Source organism: Tauraco erythrolophus, chromosome 5, assembly GCF_009769465.1.
Source record: "Tauraco erythrolophus isolate bTauEry1 chromosome 5, bTauEry1.pri, whole genome shotgun sequence".
Taxonomy (NCBI): domain Eukaryota; kingdom Metazoa; phylum Chordata; class Aves; order Musophagiformes; family Musophagidae; genus Tauraco; species Tauraco erythrolophus.
In genome coordinates this window covers 81,075,370-81,097,737 of record NC_141469.1, presented here as the reverse complement: position 1 = coordinate 81,097,737, position 22,368 = coordinate 81,075,370, and the positions used below count along the sequence as shown (strand labels likewise).

General features: G+C 43.4%; 1 protein-coding gene across 1 annotated transcript in view; it reads right to left on the bottom strand.

The window, feature by feature from the left end:
• Positions 1 to 20,128, bottom strand: part of MANBA (mannosidase beta) — a 51,466-nt gene extending 31,338 nt beyond the window's left edge. Inside the window, exons 1-6 of the mRNA XM_086612513.1 lie at positions 19,868 to 20,128; positions 10,127 to 10,221; positions 9,531 to 9,636; positions 7,484 to 7,654; positions 4,724 to 4,847; positions 2,111 to 2,286 (exon numbers count right to left, since the gene is read on the bottom strand). Of these exons, the coding sequence (XP_086468639.1) occupies positions 2,111 to 2,286; positions 4,724 to 4,847; positions 7,484 to 7,654; positions 9,531 to 9,636; positions 10,127 to 10,221; positions 19,868 to 20,128 (933 nt within the window). The remainder of the gene's footprint in view (positions 1 to 2,110; positions 2,287 to 4,723; positions 4,848 to 7,483; positions 7,655 to 9,530; positions 9,637 to 10,126; positions 10,222 to 19,867) is intronic.
• Between the last annotated feature and the right edge of the window lie 2,240 nt (positions 20,129 to 22,368).

Sequence of the window (22,368 nt, the reverse complement as noted above, 5' to 3'; positions counted from 1 at the left end):
TGCATGCAACCAAACAATGGAGGGATCAGCACGGAATAGTCTCATGTAAGAAGTGCCTCAATCTTTTCAAATAAAACGAGGCCAGAGAGCAGCCCAACCAAGTGTTTTGCTGTAGCCACACTTGGACACAATCATGAATGTAACTACTAATATTTCAGCTTCCCTGAATTATCTTAACTGCTTGTGCAGGAGTACTAATCTCTGCGTTGCACGGATACAAATGGAAGCACAAAATCAGCGTGTGCCTCAACAACAAGGGAGTGTTCGCGGCCGCCTGGCACGGCTGGAGTGTCTCATTGGCCACTAATGATGTCATCCCCACGCTCACCGTTAGCTGATGAGCGAAACGCTGTCATGTTGGCAACGCAGCACTTTGTGTGGCAATCGCAGGAAGACGGCTACACACCTCGGGTGACACACACCACTCGAACATCTCCTGACTTCGCAACATCATCTGCGTTAAGCTCTCAACTAGAAATAATTTTCTGGTGAGGTCTCGCTATTTCACATGCACCACACGAGTCTGTCGTACGGAGTCAGGGCTCCGTTAGGCTCACTGATACATGAGAACACATCGCAGGGCTTCTTGTCAAATCAGCTGATGTGAATTCACGCAGCAAAGCCTTTTGTGTACAAAGAATAATAAACCACTGTTGCCTCTGCTCTGAAGGAAGTGCTTCCTCACAAACTTGCAGTCATACTCCACTAACAGATTTCTTCTGAAGTTGGAGGTGAGGCAATTAAATAAATCAAATCATTTTTGAAGCTTCACATTGCAGTGCCTGCTTAATATAATGCCTGAAAATCCTACAAGAGAACTTGAGAGTAGACACATAACGCATTCAAACTGGATAAACAAATGCAGAGTTACCCACTAAAGAGAAAATCATAAGAGCCAGTAAAATATATAAAGGTTCAAGGGCAGACCCTCAAACGTTGCTAACTGCTAGAACTGTCAGAAGCACCAAATTCCTGCTCACAGCACATCGCTCACCCACAAATCCAACTGTGCTCTGTGCCAGAGAAGCAGATGGCAGCTCCCATTATGCCATTGGCTCCGGCGGAGAACCCCATCAGCTGCCGGGGCTCCCACCGTGCCCACTGCCCTGGGCCTGCCACTGCCAGGGTCAGTTCTGCACACTCAGCTCTACCAGGGCTCTGCTCTCTGAGCGAGATGCCGAGACAAAGTTCCTACTTCTTTTTGCCACACTGGGCTCACCGCCTAATTCAAGACACCTACTCATTTGTCAGCTACGGAAGACACACAGATTTTCTTCATCTCTCAAGCCTATATAACTTTTCTTAATTACACCTGTGTGATAAAACTCAACAGTTTCTAAAAAAAACCCACAAACGAAACACTCTATAGAAGTGAAATAATGTTGGTGAATTAAGTCTGCCACCAGATAGTTTCCCAACACCCTCTGAAGGTAAACAGACCGATTCTTTCCTCTCATCACTGAGGTGTATACCAAATTCATCGTTTTTCAACTGAGTTCTCCCCTCATTAGAGCATCCTTTACCTCTCCAAAATTCCTCCTGAGTTTTGTCTTACCCAAGGGACTACAAGCCAACATAAGGAAGCATTATCCCACAAAATTTCCACCAACCTTACCACCAGTCAAGTTCTTTATAGGACTCTTTTGCTTTTATTTACCTGAAAGAGCCTCTACTGAGAGGTTTGAGGAATGTTTCCTCTCCTTTCTGGGAGAGCCATGCGTATTGTATAACATTCTAGTCCCAATCAAACCAGTAAACAATAGCATGGGAGACAAGCTGCCATTTAAGTGAAGCTACTGCCCGTTAAGTGAAGTGACACAGGGTATCCAAAGGTTATCTACCTAAGTAGCTCATTTAACCGTAGCTGGTGATGATGTGATCTTTTTGTCTTGCAGTAAGGGAAAGGCTTCATCATCTTTTTGACATTGAACTACGTAGCCTCACAGACATCGATTTTTAGAAAGGAAAAGCACTGTTCTCCCATCCTGTAAATCAGGAACACAGTAAGGAAGGGGAGGGGGGCCTAAAACTGGCATGGAGGCAGAAAGGCACACTGGAAACCAGGAGAAACATTTAGCAGTTGGCTAGGGTTCCACACACACCTCCTTACCTTGTTGATGTTTACCAGCAGCACAATGCTGCCTTCTCCAGGTTGAAGCTTCACACTGAAGGCTTGCTGCGTTTGCAGTTTGGGAATGTTCACAGTCACAAGTCCTGCAATTGGCTTGGAGCTGACTACATCAAAAATAGACTCGATTTCGAGACTCCACTGCTGAGCACTCTTTACTAAGTGAGGGGGGAGAAAAAAAGTGAATTTAGGTTTTGGTTTTAATATACCTATGAGTTAACATGACCTCTCATCAAAGAAACAATTCAAACACCTCAGATGAAATTTAACAATTTTCAGGCTGTGCTTGAACCAGGCCTACGAGGTTAATCTTCTTGTTTAGTGCATTTGATACCTGTGTTTACATCGCTCAACTCAGAAGAGAACTACACAATATGATTTATGTTTTACAACTCTCTTTTTTCACTCAAAAGCCATCCAAGGGCTTTTCAGAGTTCTGTACAAAAGTCAGAGACCATGAAACCAGTCACTTCATTAGGAAGGATTTTTTTCCCACCAACTCCCATAGACATTATATTTGCTTATAGTCAGCACTCATATGAACATGGTACTCTTTGGGAAAGATCGTAATCACAAGGCAGTACAATCACTTTTGTTGATGAAACAAAAACAGTATTAACAGAAAACGAGCTGAATTCATCCCAGAGTCACTAGACAAAATGAATGGAGTTATGCTGGGGATGAATTGGGCCCATTGTGTCTAGACTTGCTGGGCTGTATCTTTATGTCCTTTCTACCATGGAAGTTGTGGTGGAGGAAATAAGTTAATGACTTCCCAGAGATCTCTCTACAGTTACCTCAGACGGTCTTGTCTTTTACAGAATTTAGTGACTAAGGCAAGCGAAGGTCAAGGGTACTCAAGATTAATGTGTAAATTTCCCATTAACTTCAGCAATTAAATTACCTACCTACAAACATAGCCTGGCTAATACTATACTTCAAATTATTACAGATTAACATCTATCTAAGCAAAAGCAAATAGAAAGAAAGGAAAACTAGAACTAAGACACATTTTGTATATACAAGCCACTCATCACTTACTTGCTCCTTTCATGTATATATTCTAGCTCTCCTTCCTCCAGGAGAGAAAGAGAGCTCCCTCCAAAACCAAAGAATTACATTCAGCTCTGACATGGTTTTCACTGTCTTTTGTAGAATGAAGAGCAACGAACGTGTTCCCAAGTTTGTATTACACCCAGCATTACTCAGGGAAGACCAATTTTCAGAAATGTTGAAGGGGTTAAAAAAAACACCCACTCCATCCCGCAAGGGTCAGCCATTACAGTGTGTTTTCCCTCCCCTTCAAGGGCATATAGAAACTCCAGCCCACTCTTAACTGCATGAACTGTGGGATCTAGGCACAGAAACCAAGAACAATGAATCTTTTACACTCAGTGGTCAAAAGACCATGACACCAAATCTGATGAGCGATATAACTGCACAGGCAGCTTAAATCCAAGTTGTTCACTTTTTTTTTTTCAAATGTTATTATGTTTGAACACTAATAAGCTCTGGCCCTGGTTCCAAACCACTCTCTGCTGAAGGAAAGAGGTTTGCTCTCTCCGCTTATCCAGAAAGCAAGACTTTACCTACCAGAAGGTGGAGTTGTGGGTATGTGGGAGGGACCAGAAACGATTTTTACTGTCACTAAATTTTAGAGAGCACACAGAGTCTGTGCTGGGGCTTTCCACGGAAATTCCAGTCACGTTAATTCCAGCTAAGACCTGCAGCTATTTCAGGAAGCTTTAAAAGCAGCCAGGGAGTGACGTCTTCCTCTTTTATTCATACACAACAACTCTATTCCCAAGGGCTGAAATTCAACCCAGTGCAGAGGACTCACGTGCTAGCCTTTACTCCACTGAACACTGGGCTCAACAGGCAGTGAAAGAAAGCACGCGGGTGGTCTACAATGGGGCATATTACCGCTTACAGAAAGTTTCAGCAGAAAATTAACTACTTTTGCTCAGCTGCAATCATCTTCGGGACAAAGGAGAGGAAAAGCAAGGACCACGTCAAGGGAGGAAACCGGTTAGGTAAGCTAGGTGGCAGGAACACAGGAGGCTATCCTCTCAAATTGCAGCCTCAACGAATTACCCTTGCATAGCACGGCTGCTCTTCTCTCTCAGGCTTCATGTTGTGTCCTGAAAACTCAGCACTCTTGAAACTCTGCTCACTGTGCATTTGTCTTCACAACACAAAACTAAATTCCCACAGCAGCTTTGCCTTTGTTTTAAGCAGAGTTAGGACAAAAGTGTGAGTATTTATTGGGAGTCTTGGTGAAAACACATGCCAATAAAAAAGCAATTTTTCAAAACAGGAGAACAGGGGATAACCTCAGCTATATTACATATTTTTCTGCACTTATTCAGCGATCTTCAAATCAAAAAAGATTCTGAATTCTAACATTTTTAATCACTATTGTTTGCACTGAAGTACTGTTTCAAGACCTAAAAGGGTGTGCTGTGGCAAGAACTACACACAAAGTAAAAATGCATCAACAGAACCTTTCCTAAACTGACAGTTAATTGAGCTTAACAAAAAACTGGTTTGTATTCCAAAGGTGAAACAACAATAAAAAGTAGTAACATGACTTACCAAAGTAAGAAGTTAAAGAAAAGTAAATCAGGCGATAATGGTTATAGGCCTCAATCCTAACATCTTTCCAGATTCCTTGAGTGGGAAAAGAAGGTCCCCAGTCCCAACTAAATGAACACTGCTCCTGGAATATGGAATGAGTATGTTACAATTGCCTATTTTCCCACAGACATTGATGCTGTGCCAGAAATAAAAATTATTTGCTATATAGAAATAAAATAGTGCCATGCACTGAAATAATTTTTCCAATTTCCACAAACCCAGAAGAGCTTACAGTATTTTTCTCTTATTTCTTGACCAGAATGCTGCTGCTACTACCTGTTATATAAAAAATACAATTTTGTATTAAACATCCATGTATAGCAAAATTTTATATTAGTGAGAGAGCAAAACACCACCCAGCATACCACTTCAAAAAAAAAAAAAAACAGTAAAGATCAAAAAAACAAGCCAGCAGGTTACTCTCAATTCAGCTCTGAATTATCTTAATTTGTAATGTCAGTATTTAATTGTATACCTAAAAGACAAGCTAAGCAAAAACCCGATGGTTACAAATGTTAAAGTATTCTAAAAGGACAATATCAAACTAAAAATCATGGGTATATCTGAAATACTTTATCCCCTATTTTTTGTTGTACCACCACAGATTAGTACAAGGAAAGAGACGCGTATGTCTGCTGCATTGTGTAGTTCAGTCATGTTCACTGTTTCTCCCCTTTTTATGGTTCTCTTCTACAAAAACAAAGGGAACAAAAACATGGTTTAAAAATAGCTTAGTTCTGGATCTAACACCAGAATAACTGTCAGAACTATAAAATGCTGGTCAGGCAGGGAAGTACCTACCCTGCTTTCCATTTAGCTGTTTTCAAACCTGCTCAGACCTCTAGTTAACAAATCCCTTGAAGACATCTATTCAGCTGCCCTCCAAGCCTCACACAGCCCCAGCTCCTACAGCAAATACAATAGATCTCCTCAAAGTCTTGTACAGTGACCTACAGTCCTAAATTTAGAGACTAATAACTTACAGCCGAGGCATACTAATTTTGGCAAAGCACATTGCACAAGCCTGGCCCATCCCTTGCATGGCTGCAGTCAGCCCGCCTGCCTATCGAGTTGCAAAAGAGCCTTCCAGGAAGCAAGCACTGCACCTATTTCAAGAGTGAAAACAGGGATGACACATTCTTAGAAAACAAGTCAGACTGAAAGTAATTTTCCCTTTATAAAAACCAAACAAACGAAGCCCTGACAGATTGTCAGGTTTCACTGCGCACACTGCAGAGACCGCAATCAGAAATAGGATGTCACAAGAACGACACGCTTGTGTCACCAAAGCGTATCACCAGTGAAAGGCTTGCGTTTTGCCACAAAATCCTACTAAGGTTTAGACACGTCTCCTGCACTTCATCCTGAACCTTAAACATGTAAACAGCCCTCCATTGCTTCAAGATGGCAAGCAGCCAGCTTACTTTAGCAATGTCCTAGTATGTTTGTTTACTTTTAAATGTGGTGTCACTGCTGTTGTTGCCATATAGTTGGAACTAAAAATGCTTCTGGAAATGTCTGGAGCAGCTTCCAAGTACAGTCAAACGACTCCTTTGAGGAAAAGCATTAGGGTACTTTTCTTACAAATGCACAGGTATAGTTCAGTAAAGCATAAAATCATTCTGGGCCGTTTTTTCTCTACAATTAAGACTACAGCTGTTTAAGTGCCTTTTCCTTCCAAACTCCTCCCTGTACTGATTTCTAAGAAACACAGTGGACTCAGAAGAATTAATCAACTTCGTAAAATGTAGTGAAAATAAAAGTAGCAGCAAGTAGTAATAAAGACAACATCTTAATCCTGAAGGATCTCCCCAGGACAACATGGAGTCCATCTTTCCATTAACAAATTTTAAAGGAAATCACATCCAGGTTTAGATTCACAGGATCCCGGTCATTTTTTTGAGGAGAGTCTAAAAGAACTTTATCGAAAAAGATTTTTAAAAATTAACAAGAAGAGCATTTAAGTGGAGACAAACACTCAAAAACACCCAAAAGGAGAAATTCCAAAGTAAGATCACTTAGCCATTGACTCTAGCTGCTGCAGAATGATAGTTTGTCTTGAGTAACTTTTACCAGCAATGAAGCCATGCCTTAAATCCGAGTTTCTGAGCTTCGTTCATTGCACATATTACATTGTTGGTTTCACTGAACATGTCCTTGTAAGTGACACTTCACAACACCGTACCAAGATGAGATCGGGTGCTCTGTTAGGTAACACTTCTCGGGACACACGAGAGCTGCCCAGTATAAACCAGGACAGCACATGAGCAACAGCAAACACTCACAAAGCTGCTTGGCTGAGATTTTTACAGCCTTGGCAATCTACGCTGGTATTTGCAAGTGTGAACTCTATTGTCAGCATGCACTGCTAAACTCACCCAGTGGATCCAAACATAATCATTACACATTTCCCAGTGCTATCCTGCTCTCTTAGCAGCAAGTCTCCTTGCTGGCTCCTTGATGAAAACAGCTTTTTAAATATTCTTATCACCTAGATATGAAGCCTGGCCTTCTTATGCCTCCTGTATTATTGACATGCTAGATTACAGGTTTCGGGGGAGGGGAGGCAGAGCACAGTGCAGGACAAGGAAGCTGCAATGAAAAATATGCTCCACGTATAAAATGACATTGCAGGTTTCGGAATACATCTGTAAGAACAGCACGTGGTGCATTCCTCTTTCCAAGCCTGAAGCCAGAGACAGACAATTCTGCCCCTACCTTTCTGATGAAATTAGCATGGCACTCTCCTTTCTGCACAGGTGGAGGGCAGGCTGGGGGGATGCTGTATGCTTTGTGACATCTGCTCTGCTCTGCTGCATATGAAACGGCTGATAGGAAACGGACTTCGACAAAATTCACCTCCTTGATCACACTGGTAATCTCAAAGCTCTAGGTCAAGAAAACAGAACAAAATCATTACAGTGCTGACATTTATTTATGAGATTTATAATCACTGTTACATTGAGATTTTAATACCATACATATATTATTCAAAGGCATTTGAAGTACAGTCTCAACAGGCTCTGGTTGTGAAGGAAAAGAAAAGCCACCTCTTAAGCTGAAAAAAGAAAATATCAATAACATTCTAGATACAAGGAGATGTTTCTGGGAAAACCACTTTCCCCACACTGAGTCCCCACTGCAGGCTGCAGCACTCTGCTTGCACACAGAAGTGCTTGAAGGATAAGGACGGCAACAGAATTTTTACCCTCCTCCCTCATTCGGAACTCATCTGCATCTTCAGAAAAACACCTTGTTCCAACTGAGAAAGCTGGTCTATGCAGGAGTCCTTCCAGCTCACACGGTGCTGCCAGGTTATCCACCGCAAAGCACCGAGCTGCCTTTTGTGTGAATGCTGCAAAGCTGTATTTCGTGCCACCTGCCCTCTCATCCTCAAAATGTACCGATAAAGGATCTGGGGGCTTGCTCACCGGGACACAAAATCCCCTTCAGTGTGGCTGGACAGAAGGATAAATGTTCAGTTTCAGAATTATCCTGTGCTATCAAGATAAGATGGTTCCAACGGCTAATACCCACAGTGTTCATTTGCAACAATTTTTTCCAACTTGTGAGCAGCCCAGCTAGCATCACTTACGTCTGTAGCACACAGCAGAAAATTACAAAACAAAGAGCATCCCCCGTACAGAGCCTTCAGAGAGTCCTGTCTGCAAAGTTGTTGCCACGTGGAACAGGTGAACAAAGCAGAAGTCTGGGTCACAGTAATCTAGACTCAATCTAATGCCACACACTCTGGTTTTACAGTGAAGGCCGTTTCATGAACTGTTAAAATCTGAGACAGAATGGAGTTGCAGAAATAAAGGCAATTCCCAGTTCTACAGACCCTGCTACTGGCGATTCTTTAGATACTCTCCAAATAGTAAATAATTACAATTTCATAAAAGCTCTATGAAATTTCTTATTTCACTGATGGTAAAACTAAGTCACAGAGAAACTAAGTGATTTATCCCAGGTCATACAGACCCAGGTGGCAGAATCTAGCTCTCACATCTCGGGCCAGTATCTCTGCAATAAGACCTGCCACAATGGTAAATGCTGAGATATGAAGACAACAGATTTCCTTTGTAATTCAGTTATTCCACTAACATTCTTCCTGTAACTTTTCCTTTTTTGATTCTTTTAAGAGAAAAGCAAGAATTATCCCTTATGCTAAAACCCAGAATAATTTTATATTTTAAAGCCATAAAATTAGTTTGAATGTTTTTGCCACTCTAAAGTTCATTCCATGATGAGTACTCTCATGCTCACATAGGCTAAGCACAAAAATGCAACACCATGTTATCAAAAGCCCAATATTAAAAATCGAAACCAATATATAAAAAAAGCACGGAAACATTACAAAGGCTTTGCAGCACGTGCATTTTCATTTCAGTATTCACATGTAAACCACTCTAATACCAATTAGTAAGGAGATTTACAGCTAATAAAACAGATTTAAGCTTACGTTTTCTCGGAGCTGTGACAGATCCCAAGAAACAAGACTTATATTATTAGCTGAATTGATCCTCTTGCATGGGTCCACTCGTTAAGAACAAGACACATTCACCTCTAGATCTGACCCTGTTGCCACTGAAAAGTACACTTCTCCTTCTAAAAGTTACCTGATTACACATGCAGTCCTCAGGTCAACACTTTCTGTGTTCAAGCACCTATTTTTATGTGTACTTGAATGCACGGGAAGTGCTCAGCACAAAAGGGCTTTGAAGAAAAAAACAGAAGCACCTTCAGAAATAAACACATTACTTACATATCTGTTGAACATGTTGTCTGTTCTCCCAAGAGTGATATTGTTCATCAGGATCTGTGCTACTGTATCTACTCCCTCGAAAACCAAATTGACCTTCTGCCACTTTCTACAGAAGATAACATACACGTAAAAACCTGTTAGAATACCTAGAGTTAACACACAGAAGACAGACAACATAAAAATGTATGTCACTTGTTATCTTTAGCAGTAGTCTCCTCAACTACCTCCAAAAACATCTGACTTAGTGTGGCCACATTATATCTTTAAATAGTCAAATTGAGATGACAGCTGAAGTTGCTCAAGTCTGCAACACAGCATGTTCACATACCCACCAGATATCAGACGGGCTAGCTTCCAATTAGCCCAAGTATTATCCCTCCTCAGTTGGCAACTCATAAGTAATTTTGAACAATTCAAAAAAAAGGAAAAAGCAACTACTGAAGTGTTCTTTAGTAACAGCTTTGCAGCTGCGCATTATTGCATAATTTGTTTTATCAGATACAAAAGTATTAAGCAGATTTTGAGCTGATGGATTAACTCGCAAGTCTGCACAAAAGATGGCACAGAACTATTTTAGACACATCTTTACTGCATACCTGATGTCAAAAGGAGTTTTGAATGTCCTGCTGTAAGTCCAGTTATCCAATGAGATCCATCTGTACATCATGTCATTAAATCTGTAGTACGGATCCTGATAACCGACCAAAAAAACCAGAAAATTACAAGACTTATTTAGTGTTAGTAGATGAAATGCATCATAATATCCCTTAGATAAGCACTTCTTATTTCAGTCTGCAAACGCAAAATCCACATTATTTAGTTAGTCCTGACATTCCTTTTCACCTTTGAAATACTATGTGGAAGCAAAGTTTTGGTAATATTTGAATTTACTTATATAGATCAAAATCTGTTTGCTATAATCATTCATACTCAAACTAGATGGAGCAGGATTTGTTTTTACACAAATTACTGGGCTGGAAATTAAAAAAAAAATCAAGACAGCTTGTGACTTAATGAGAGGAACAGAAAAATGATCACCCTCATAAAGATGGAGAAAGTAAGACTAATAGGATTTTAAGAGGCAAAGAAACAGCATTTTAAGCCTCTAGGGACAGCAGTGAACAAATTTCTACAGTTAAAATAATTGCAAATATTCCAGTTGTTTCTTGTCAACTAGTCTTGATGTGGTAAGGCAGAATGAAATTGTTATATTTGGAGGGAAGGAGAATGAGAAGAAGAAGCAACATCCCATTGGCCTTTTTGACCACCTGGGCACACCGCTGGCTCATATCAAGCCGGTAGTCAACCAACACCTCCAGGTCCTTCTCCACTCTTCCCTGAGCCTATAGCGATGCTTGGGGTTTTTATACCCCAAGTGAAGGACTCTGCACTTGGCCTTATTAAAGCTCATGCCATTGGCCTCAGCCCAACGATCCAGTCTGTTCAAATCCCTCTGAAGGGCCTCCCTACCCTCGAGCAGATCGACACAGCCTCCCAGCTTGGTGTCGTCCGCAAATTTACTGAGGGTACGTTCAATCCCCTCATCCAGGTCATTGATAAAGATGTTAAACAGAACTGGACCCAGCACTGAGCCCTGGGGAACCCCACTGGTGACCGGCCTCCAGCCGGATTTAGCCCCATTTACCACCACTCTTTGGGCCCGGCCATCCAGCCAGTTTTTAACCCAAAGGAGGGTGTGCCTATCCAGGCCAGCAGTTACCAGTTTCTCCACCAGAACACTATGAGAAACTGTATCAAAGGCTTTACTGAGGTCCAGGAAAACTACATCCACAGCCCTTCCCTCGTCAACCAGGCGGGTCACCCTGTCATAGAAGGTGATCAGGTTTGATTGGCAAGACCTGGCTTTCATAAACCCATGTTGACTGGGCCTGATCACCCGGTTAACCTCTAAGTGCTCATTAATAGCACTCAAGATAACCTGTTCCATGACTTTGCCCGTCACCGAGGTCAGACTGACAGGCCTGTAGTTCCCTGGATCCTCCTTCCGCCCTTTTTTGTAAATGGGGGTAACATCCGCCAGCCTCCAGTCCAGCGGAACTTCCCCAGTGAGCCAAGACTGCCCAAAGATAATGGACAGGGGTTTGGCAATGACATCCGCCAGCTCTCTCAGGACTCTCGGGTGCATTAGTCAGGCAGGATTTGCCCTTAGTGAAGCCATGTTGGCTGTCATCAATCACCTCCTTATTTTCTATGTGCCTTAGCATAGTCGTCAGGAGGATCTGCTCCATGATCTTGCAATGACACTTCTGGATCTGAAATCTTCTGAAAGACATTGTTTCATATCTCACATTTATTTTACAACTAATAAGGTCAGTCTCTGTAATATGAACACAAACCTAGAGCAGAGCAAAATCATAACATCTAAGTGACTGCTCTCAGCAGTATAATCCCTTCTGGAGTCCGACAGCAATATAAATGTCATTCCTTGAGCTCATACAGAGGAAAAGTTGTCACCTTGCCCCCACACACCATGCTCTATCAATCAAATTTCTTACTACAAGGGAATAAGAGCCAAGAAGGAAAGGTCTTGTCACCTTAGTAAAACTGTGACCTCTGTTTTGGTAAAACAGTGTATTCTCTAAAAGTTAAGTAATCATAACTTTACCAGAACAATACCGAATTTTAAGATGTCCATACCATATACTTTTCTATGCAAAATGTTTTGGGTAATATATCTCAGACTTTTAATAAGATGCAAAATTTAAGGCTAAGAAATGCATATGAAAAGGTAAAATTCAGGCTCATAAAAGAAACTCCACTACAATTATTGTCTTGAGACAACAAACGGCAAGCGTCAAATGTCAGAGACCAGGAAAACCCACAGTATGTCCTTAAAAAAGCCCATTTTTAACAACTGTCTTGCTTTAACAGTAGACACTATTTTATTTTAGGTTATGCTTTGGAAAATGTGCCTGTTCAATTTCAATCATTGCCACTTGCACGTGTGAAATATTTAACAGAAGGCATAAGATGCCAGTTGCAAATGCACTATCGACAAGAGGCTGTGAAGCCCAAACCAATCTGGTTAGTGGTCAAACAGTTGACATCAGTGCCTCATCGAAGATCAAGACCCTGCATAAAAGAAACCTGCACTGTTTCTCCCACAATTTAGTCTAAAGCCTTCAAATGTCAATTAATGCGTTGACTGCTAAAATATGTGTTATAGCAGGTGCTAATTAGGCCCTTCTGACTCGTTTTTCCTTATAGGCATCCACCTTTTTAGATGGGAAGCTAGGAGCTAGGTTCTGGGTACCTTTATATAAAACTTAGCAGCTTACTGATATCATTGCTACACAACTAGTAAAACAGTTTATGTATCACACAGAAAAGCTGTTAAATGCTAATACTGGTTAGTCATTTTAAGCGTAACACATGTTGCTTGTTGTAAAATCAGTCATGTGGCGATGTTCAAGCAATGCTTTTAAGGCAATTCTCAAGGTTCAGGAAAAATGCCTGACTACAAAAAGTCCTGTAAGAAAGGAAATTGACTTCTCCAATACACTTGTGAGATTATTGACATTTTCATTATTAAATGCAACTGTTTTGAGGGCTGGAAGACGTAGCTATAGAAGTCAAATTGTTTGGCTTTATGTGAAACAGAATTTTATACCACATTAAATCAGCTCACACTAAAATTAAAGGCTTATTTTAGAAAACTGGATTTAAAAAAAAAAAAAAAAAGACAAATTTAAAACTCCTAAGGGCACTGGGAGAATTTGAAAGACGGTAGGAAATAGACTGCACGTGTATTAAATATACTTCACCTTCATTAGCTCAACATGTTCCTGGAATAAAGTCATAGAGGGGTGGAGTCAACGACAGCTATTTTTAGATCCCACCAAAGGTGACAGCCTTGCATTTCCCTGCTCCCTGCAATTCGGGGAAAAATTCTGAACCACTCCAGCTCCCTGCCTGTTTGTTCTCTGCTCCCAACTTCAACGCTGTAAGCAAGCAGCAAATCGCCTGCTAAGATGAAGTAAAAAGCCCTGCTACGGAGCATCAAAAGGAAGCAATTTCCAGTTTGGATAACAGGACACCAGCAGGACTTCAAAAGCACTGGCAGCACTGAACTGAAGGCACTGCCAAGCGCCTAGACAGAAGCTACTCCTTGTAATGATTTTCAAGGGATATTGAAAAGCTGCAGTCATATAAGCTAAGAGCTTCTCCTGCTAAGCAGGAAATGATGGGACACACATCAGAAGTGGGGCTCAAAGCTCAAGCGAGCTGTGCCAGGCGTGCCCCAGCCCCGCGCAGCCCGGGGTCCAGGGCAGCTCGGCGCAAACACCTGAATGGCATGAGCCAGTCGGCTGGACCCAGGTGGAAGATCAGTGTGTGATGAAATGAAAGGGAACAAAAAACGGATTCCTTTGCCTTTCCCTGCTTTTGTTATGATCTAATCTGAAGCTGCCTTGCAAGCTCTTCTCTCACAAATCACCTCTACTGATATTTTATAATGTACAATACACCATAAGCAAATCCTGCTGATGCATATATGCTGATGTATATGTCCACCAAAATAAAACTTGCAAGTGATGTTTCATGATTTACAGTTTAATGATTTTGCTATTGCCAACTTCAGACTGGAAGCTAAATAGTTATGATATTTATCTATATTCACGCACTCCTTGGTATCTCAAGCAATAGCAGGCAGGACATTTATATGAATTTCAGCAAGCCCAGTTTCACATATTTACAGCTTGAAGTCCAGCTGAACTAACAGGAGTGATGAATGGACTGTATTCTTGGACCACTAGTTTTGGAAGTTCATCCTAAAGTGATTCATGTTCAGTAGTTACTCTAACAAAGAAGTAAACAACGTCACCTTATGCTCAAGACGTGTTACAGCTGAACACTGAGCGAAACACTACTAAAGAGTTAATTAACAAGACATTAATACCCATTGCTTAATATTCTTTGAATACTCTGATGTATTTAAAAGGCTAATATCACTTTTATCTATTTTAGCTTCACAAGCTTTCGAAAGAGAAACTTAAGTGTCCTTTAGTATTCATCGTAAATTTCACTAAGGCTTTTGAATGCTTCCACTTATGTTCACACAACTCAGCAGAGCACATGTTTTAATGGAAAAGAATATATTTCTATTAATCAACTATTTCATCAATGAATGCCAGTTAACCTGTCAGAGCCATACGATACCCAATGCAAGTGTTACCTGGCTTGCTCTGAAAAATCAAAGATACGATGAAGAGTCTGAAAACACTCAACAAACATATTTTATGCAAATGCAGAACAAGCTACAAAAAATACACACTGCTTTACAGAACTGCAGAAGTATCACTTGAGATACATAAGCTTCTTTCTCTTGTAATATATTTTAATATCCAGGTATGACCAAGAACACTTGGACAAGTGCATGGTCTTGTTGTACAACGGAGCAGAAACTGCGGTGTTAGCCAGCCCCTGCATTAGCATCACAGTTGCAGACCCCCCCCAATAGTTCTTTATAACTCAAAATGACAGCTAATAAGACAAAATAGCCTTTCTATATGGATGCGAACGGCTGGCAGATGAGAAAATCCAGCTACAACAGCCATATTCATCAGAACTGAAATTTTGTAGGAGTCACCTGCCTGCAGAAATGGCATCATGCAGTACGCAGACAGTACATGCCAGAGGACGACTATTTCTAGCACAAATTAATGCACAAGTTACCTGCTGATACAGTTTGCTTATTAGAACTGTACCTGAAAGAAAGTACTACGCTGGCAGCAGCTAAAAACTAAATCTTCAGACAAAATGGTTTCTGCAAATCTTCTTTTTCAAAAGATGTAGGGTTAGCAATAGATTTGCTGCAAGTTTGTAAAACGTCTGTGCTTATGCCTCAGCTTTACACTAACATCATTCAAGTGACTATTACCCTTGTTTATGTACATTTCTCACGTCTTTTTTAAACTTTACATGTAAATAGTAAAGCTATGGGGCAGTCCTACGGAAATGTTATTAAAACAACCCAGCTGAACACATACTCTGATGCTATCTCCTGCCCTTAGAACTTCTATCACAGCGAATCCAGCATTTCAGCTACGTTGGTTGGACATGGAAGAAAATAATACTTCAGTAGGAAACTCAAAAGTATCTTCCCCAAGAGCATTTTCTAAGAGATGTGCATTTGGCGCATTCAGAAAGATGTGTTCATCCAATGTATATTTCATAAGCCAAAGAGTAAAGACATCTGTAGAACGAATGCTAAGAGGATCCAGAGAGATGAGCAGCGAACCCTCAGTGTCGGAGACACGTCTTTCAATTCAAACGTACAGCCTGCGCAGCAGATTAAAGTAAGGCCACAGACATGCAATCAGCTAGAGAGTCCCTGGGCAAAAACAGTTTGTGCATCGACCTAAATTTGAAATGAACCACACAGTGACAAATAAGTTGCTTGCAGCCTACTCTTGCCATCTAAGCCACAATCTGCAAGCTTACTATCCAGCAGCTTATTCTTGCTGCCCTCCTTCCCTTCATTTGAGATACCCACTAAGCTACACTGTTGGAGTGGGCCCTCCCAGATTTTGATTTAAATTTCTGTTTTGGTTGCTAACCCATGAAAAATTCCCAAGGATACAGAAGCAAAGGATGCAGTGCTATTTTCTGTTTGCAAATCACACAGAAAAACAGCACCTAGATTTCACTAGGTCGCTGAACATATGGGTCTTGCTGTCCAGAATAATTTAGTTCCCACCAGCTTTGTTCTCCTATTTCCTGGTACAGCTTTTCAGACCAGTCTTCACTTTTGATTACAAGCAGGAAGCTTTTGGATTGCTGGTCTAGTGACATTTTCAGTGGGATGAATAAAAATCCAACACTCCGTGGCAAGGAGCAAAAGGAGCAAATGAAAAAAATACTCAAGATCAAAGCTTTTGTATTTAGACAACTATGATACAACTCCTAATTCTACACTTGACACAACCCCAAAAAGGACTGATTTCCAGAAATAATGAGCACTGAAGAAACAGAGCAACCAGTGCTCTGTGCCTCTAAAATGCAGGCTGTGTGCATGCTTTTCTATAAATAGGAATATACAAATATGATTTTAGGCAGCTGCACTTGAAAACATTTGGTCATAAGCATTTTCACTGCAATGAAGAAAGAACAAAACACAAACAGGACAAACAGCTCAGCCACAGTTTGCAGCATGAAGCCACACATTGCAGTAAAGAATTGTGTCACTGACTCCATCCAAACAACCCAGGTTTGCTGCTTCGCAGAATGCTAAGACTGACTAGACTGACTGAGAATCATAGAATCACAGAATGGTTTGGGTTGGAAGGGACCTCAAAGATCATCTAGTTCCAACCCCCCTGCCATGGGCAGAGAAACCCTCCACTACACCAGGTTGCCCAAAGCCTCATCCAATCTGGCCTTGAACACTTCCAGGGATGGGGCATCCACAACTTCTCTGGGCAACCTGTGCCAGTGCCTCACCACCCTCAGAGGGAAAAATTTCTTCCTTATATCCAACCTAAATCTACCCTCTTTCAGTTTAAAGCCATCTCCCCTTGTCCTATCACTCCATGCCCTTGTAAAATGTCCCTCTCCAGCTTTCCTGTAGGCCCCCTTTAAGTACTGGAAGGCTGCAATAAAATCACCCCGGAGCCTTCTCTTCTCCAGGCTGAACGGCCCCAACTCTCTCAGCCTGTCTTCATAGCAGAGGTGCTCCAGCCCTCGGATCATCTTTGTGGCCTCCTCTGGATCTGCTCCAGCAGCTCCATGTCCTTCTTGTGCTGGGGACTCCAGAGCTGAACGCAGTATTCCAGGTGGGGTCTTACGAGAACGCTAAGACTGACTAGACTGGTGGCTGAGACTGACTACATTTAACACTATCTGTGATGGATCTGAAATCTACTAAGGCTGCTCCCGTATTTTGGTATGCTCTCCATCCTATCTTTTAAACAAAAATGTGATTTTGAAAGAATTTAGTTATCCTGGTGCAAATACTTGCATGAACGCTTCTTTCTGTAAACTGGGATTTGGCAAACTGAGTAAGAATGAGTTAAAATTGATCTGAAGTTACCCACACACACCTACACATAGAAACAAAACAGCTCATTCTGAGCTTGGAACTAGCCAGATGCCAGCCAGGCCCAGTCCAGAGGTCGAGCAACCACACCAGTGAAGTATTTCAGCTAACTCAGCTCCTGGGCAGAACGCACTCATTCTAACACCAACAATTTAGCAACAGCTTCCAGACTACCGTGGGTTCCTGCCCAGCCATATCAGCACGTGTCTGGGGCAAGTTCCTACTTGTATTCACCTAAACACGTTCTAAGTGACCGCAACCAGCCACCATCCATTTAATTAGACAAGCACCCATCCACCCATTAGCAAGGCCCACGCTGCTGGCCAGCAGGCTGACCAAACCTCTGTGCCAGGCTCGGCATTCTGCCCGGGCACAGAAGAGTTCATGATTGCAGCCTCATTTCCAAACATTACACTGCTGCTTAAAATTAGTAAAATTACAAGTCAGTTTACAGCAGTGCAGCTACATTAGCATCACATTTTGTCACTTGGTGAGAGTACTTAATGTGAGTCTTTCACGACGTCATTATCTCGTCTGAGTCAGTGCACTGGTCCCAGTTTCTGCTGAACAATTATTCAACACTCACAGCAACACCTCCCAGCACAGCAGAACATCTGAGACGTCTGGTTTATCTTATGCACTTTTGCATGAGAGAAACTGGCACAGTTCTCTTCACTGGTCCTCTATACATAGTCCACCCACTCACTGCCCTTTTTAAAACTCCAGAAAAGCCGTTTTAAAACCTTAACTGTGCATGTTCAAAATGTCATGTCACTTGGCACACAGATGTTGAAACAAGAGACCGTCGTGGCTCAGTTTATCCCTTCTTAGTGTATTTACTTTTCCAACATTGACTATTTTATCTGGCAATGACACTCTTTGGAATCTATTATTAGTACTGGGATTCCCGATCTATGTCAAAACAGAGTAATATTAAAATTATCCTGCCTGAAGTGGCATTATTTTCTCCTTATACCTCCCTAAGGTTAGTCAGAACAGAGCAGGACAATAATCTGAAGAATAAAAATTAAAGAACAGAAAATACAAAATGCATGCATCCAGAATGTATTTTTAAAATAAATGCTGTACAAGAAATGCAACATTTCACCCACAATAAATACAATATATGGATACGTCTGATATACTCAGACAACGTAGGACAGTGCTTCACATTTTCTAGTACAGAAGTGTATTTATGAGTTTTATAGATTATTTTGTTAACTTCACTGTTTTACTTCTTTTCCTTGTTCCAGGTAGACATTTCACTTTCCACATATTTCCTTTTAAAAAGGTATCTTATTTTCACTATGACCCAGTTAGTGCCATGTTTCTTGTCAGGTCTGAGCGACAAGCAGCTTATGCTGGCATCAGGGTACTTTGGTACCCATCTACAACTGCAGTTTTGACCACCTGTCCCAGAAAGTGGTCACCATAGAATGTCATCATAGTGGTCACCATGTTGTCATCAATCTAAAAACTAAAAGAGGCCATAGAAAACACATGCGGCAAATCTTCTTAAAAGTGTTAAGGGAGGAACTAGTCTCTACACGTAATAGTTTTATACTCATGTATCAGAATATAGTTGTTAGGCAGAACAGGAGTGTTCAGTCTCAACCGTTCTGGTGTGCTCTGCAAGCGTTGAAAGGGATTTTTCATGGACCAAAATGCCTGAAATACCTGGACTTCTTGCATCAAGCCAAACTGGAGCAGGCTGGGTTTAGCTTTTCGTTCTTTCGAGGTGCTGCTGTGGGCAAACATGACTTACATGCCGTGATGCTTCTGTAGGTACGGTACTGCTGTCAGCACCGTGGTTCTGTGCCGAAACCACCGAACCTCCCGCCCCGCTTGCGCCTGCATCCCGGCCCGACTTCGGACTGCTCCGCCAGCACCCCGCGCCCACCAGCCCCTCCGCCACCGGCGGGACTGGGGAAGCGGAATCCGGCCGCTGCACCCGCCGTGCCAGCGACACCTGCAGCGGCTGCGGCAGCTCCCGGGACACAGCGGCGGTTTGGGGAGCGGGGCGAGGGGGGCTGCCGCCATGCTCCTCGACATCTCGCACGGGGCCCGGGGGACTGTTTTGGGGTTTTTTCCCCTTCGTGGCAGGCTGCCCACCTCGCAGCGGCACGGCAGGTGCGAGGCTTCTCCTCGGGCGCCGCCGCACCGGGCCCCACCGGGCTCCTCGCGCCGCAGGCACGGCCGGCCGGGGCCCCGCGGCCGGGGCGCTGCCGAGGGCGGAGGGGCCGGGCGAGGCGAGGCGAGCCGGGGCGGCCGCCGACCGTACCTGGATGACGCCCCGGCGGTGCAGGGCGGTGTGCACGCACCCCGGCACCTCCCCCTGGAGGACCACCGAGCCGTTCCCGTTGCCCAGCCGCCAGCTCCCCCGCAGGCTGTGCACCTCCGGGCCGCTCCGGCCCGCAGCCGCCACCACCAGCCACAGCAGCGGCGCAGCTCGGCCCACGGCGGCGCCCGCCCGCCCCGCAGACAGCCGCCATGGCCGCCGGGAGGGGCGAGCGGGCGGCCTCGGCGGAGCGGCGGCTGCCATGGCCTTACTGCGGGATGACAGACGGACGGAGGGGAGGACAAACCCGTCCCTCCGGCCACCGGCGACCCGGCCACGTCCTCAGACCGCCGGGGCGGTGCTGGGTGCCGTGAGCGGCCGGTGGGGGCGGAGCGGGCGCGCGCGCGCGCGCACTTCCCGCCGCCGCCCGTTAACGGCTCAACGGTCCCGCTGGAGAGAAGGTGGGGGGGCGGGAAGGAAAGATGGCGCCGCCGAGGATGAGGCAGAGCGGCCCGTCGGAGCGTTTCCTACGGCCGCTTTCCCGCCCCCCCCCCTCCCCCCCCCCCCGCCTCCCCGGCCGAAGCGGTGCCGGGCGCTCGCGCAGCTCCCGCGGGGACCGGAACGCGCGGCGAGCAGCGCGCGCGCTAACGGCAGGAACGGAAAAGTTGGGGGGTTCGGCTCCCGGCAGAGGCGCGGTGGAGCGTCGGCAGTAGGAGCAGTATGAGGTTACAGATCTTGCAGGTGTAGCGAAGTGACTTAGAGCTCCAGGAAACCGGAGCGGAACGGGAGGAAGGAGGAGGAGGAGGAGGAGCGGTGACAGCACTGCAACAGGTAACTTTCAGTATTGGCTCCCTCGAGTAAGGAGATTTTATATGGCCTCAGACTTCCACCTCCCTTTTCCCCATTTCCGAAATTACAGAGGCCTATAAAACCGGAACAAACGTCATGAACATCTCATTAAAAAAAAAAGTACATTGGTTTCTCGTAAAGCAGTAAGCGCTGTTGCTGTGGAATTTGTTTATAAAAATGGAGTGTGTTCATCTGTAAAGGTGCAGAAGGGTCAGCTCCAAAGAAGGCAGCTGAAGTATGGTTTTCAAACCACGCTGTAGCTTTTCCTGCCTGCGCTCACCAGCTTAATCCCTTCATTCACCACCCAAGACCAGGAATCAAAGGAACGAGCTCTGAAATGGCTCAATGGAGGGAGCAAAAGGCAACCAGTGGCCTGAGCTACTCTTTTCGGCGTAGCCAGCCACTCTACTTAATGCTCCGTTTCCACGGAACCCTGGTGTGGAAGGGCCTGGATCACCCCCATGAGTTGCAGACGTTGCGCACCATGGCATGGTTGCACTTCCCCTAGCTGTTCCTCCAGCTGCAGTCGTGTAGCAGGTGGAAAACAGCTGTGCAATCCACGGAATCTCACTTCACAGTATAGAAAAGTGCTCAGACTTCCAAGACCCTTGCAACTGCTAGAGCGACTAGCCCGCGTACCTTCCAAAGGTTGTGACAGCACAAAACGGAATTCTGAGCATCTAAGAACTCCCTGTACGCCTGCTCTAGAAAGAACAGAAAGCTGTTGATTTGCTTTTCTTCAGCTACAAATGAATTTATCCCCTCACACAGCTCACATGAAATTGAAAATGCTCACATCAGCAGCCACTCTGTGACCTTAGCTTATGGTTTGTATTTTGGGGTGGATTTGTTTTTTTGTGGTGGTGGGTTTCTGTTGTTTATCTTTAAAGCATAGTTGATTAAATGAAGGTTCCATTTGGATTTGTGTAATTTTTACTTCATTTATGAACTAGGTCAGTATCTTGGTCAGGCAGGTAAATTGCTGTCTCAGAATACGCTTAAGTGAGAAGGTGAAATACGCATAAAAACCAGAAAATCTTGCAAATTCCTTTAAAGAAGTAATGCTACCAATAGTGTCACTTATCTTCCTTTTACTATGTAATTTTTTTTTTTCTCTTAACAGAAGAGTCAGGTCACTGTGCATACAAAGAAAGCAAACTACTAACTGCATGTAGGCACATACATGTGGTTCTGCATAGAAATACAACCAACCAATAGCATTCAAAGAACTCCCAATTAACTGCAGGTTTTCATTTTTTTTTCATTTCTGTCCTTATGTTTTCTTATTGTCTAAAATTATAGACTGTAAATTAGGGGAGGAAAGAATACATAAAGCACATTGAGATGCTAAAGAGTTAATTACTTTAACAACATATATACAGTCTGTACAACAAATCACCCAAGAATGAAGTGTGACTGACACAAAAACATGCTGCTGCTTCTGGTATGCAGCATGGAGTGCAAGAGTGAAATAGGGACACCAGAGTTTTGGTTTAGCTCCTGGCTTTCGCACGCCTAATTCAGCACACCTTAACAATCCACCCTAGCTATGTCTTTAAAACATTATGGAACATGGTCAACAGGCCTTTATATTTCTGATCCAGATCCTTTTGAGCTGACCACCTTTCATTTCGATACAACATAAAAACGCCAGT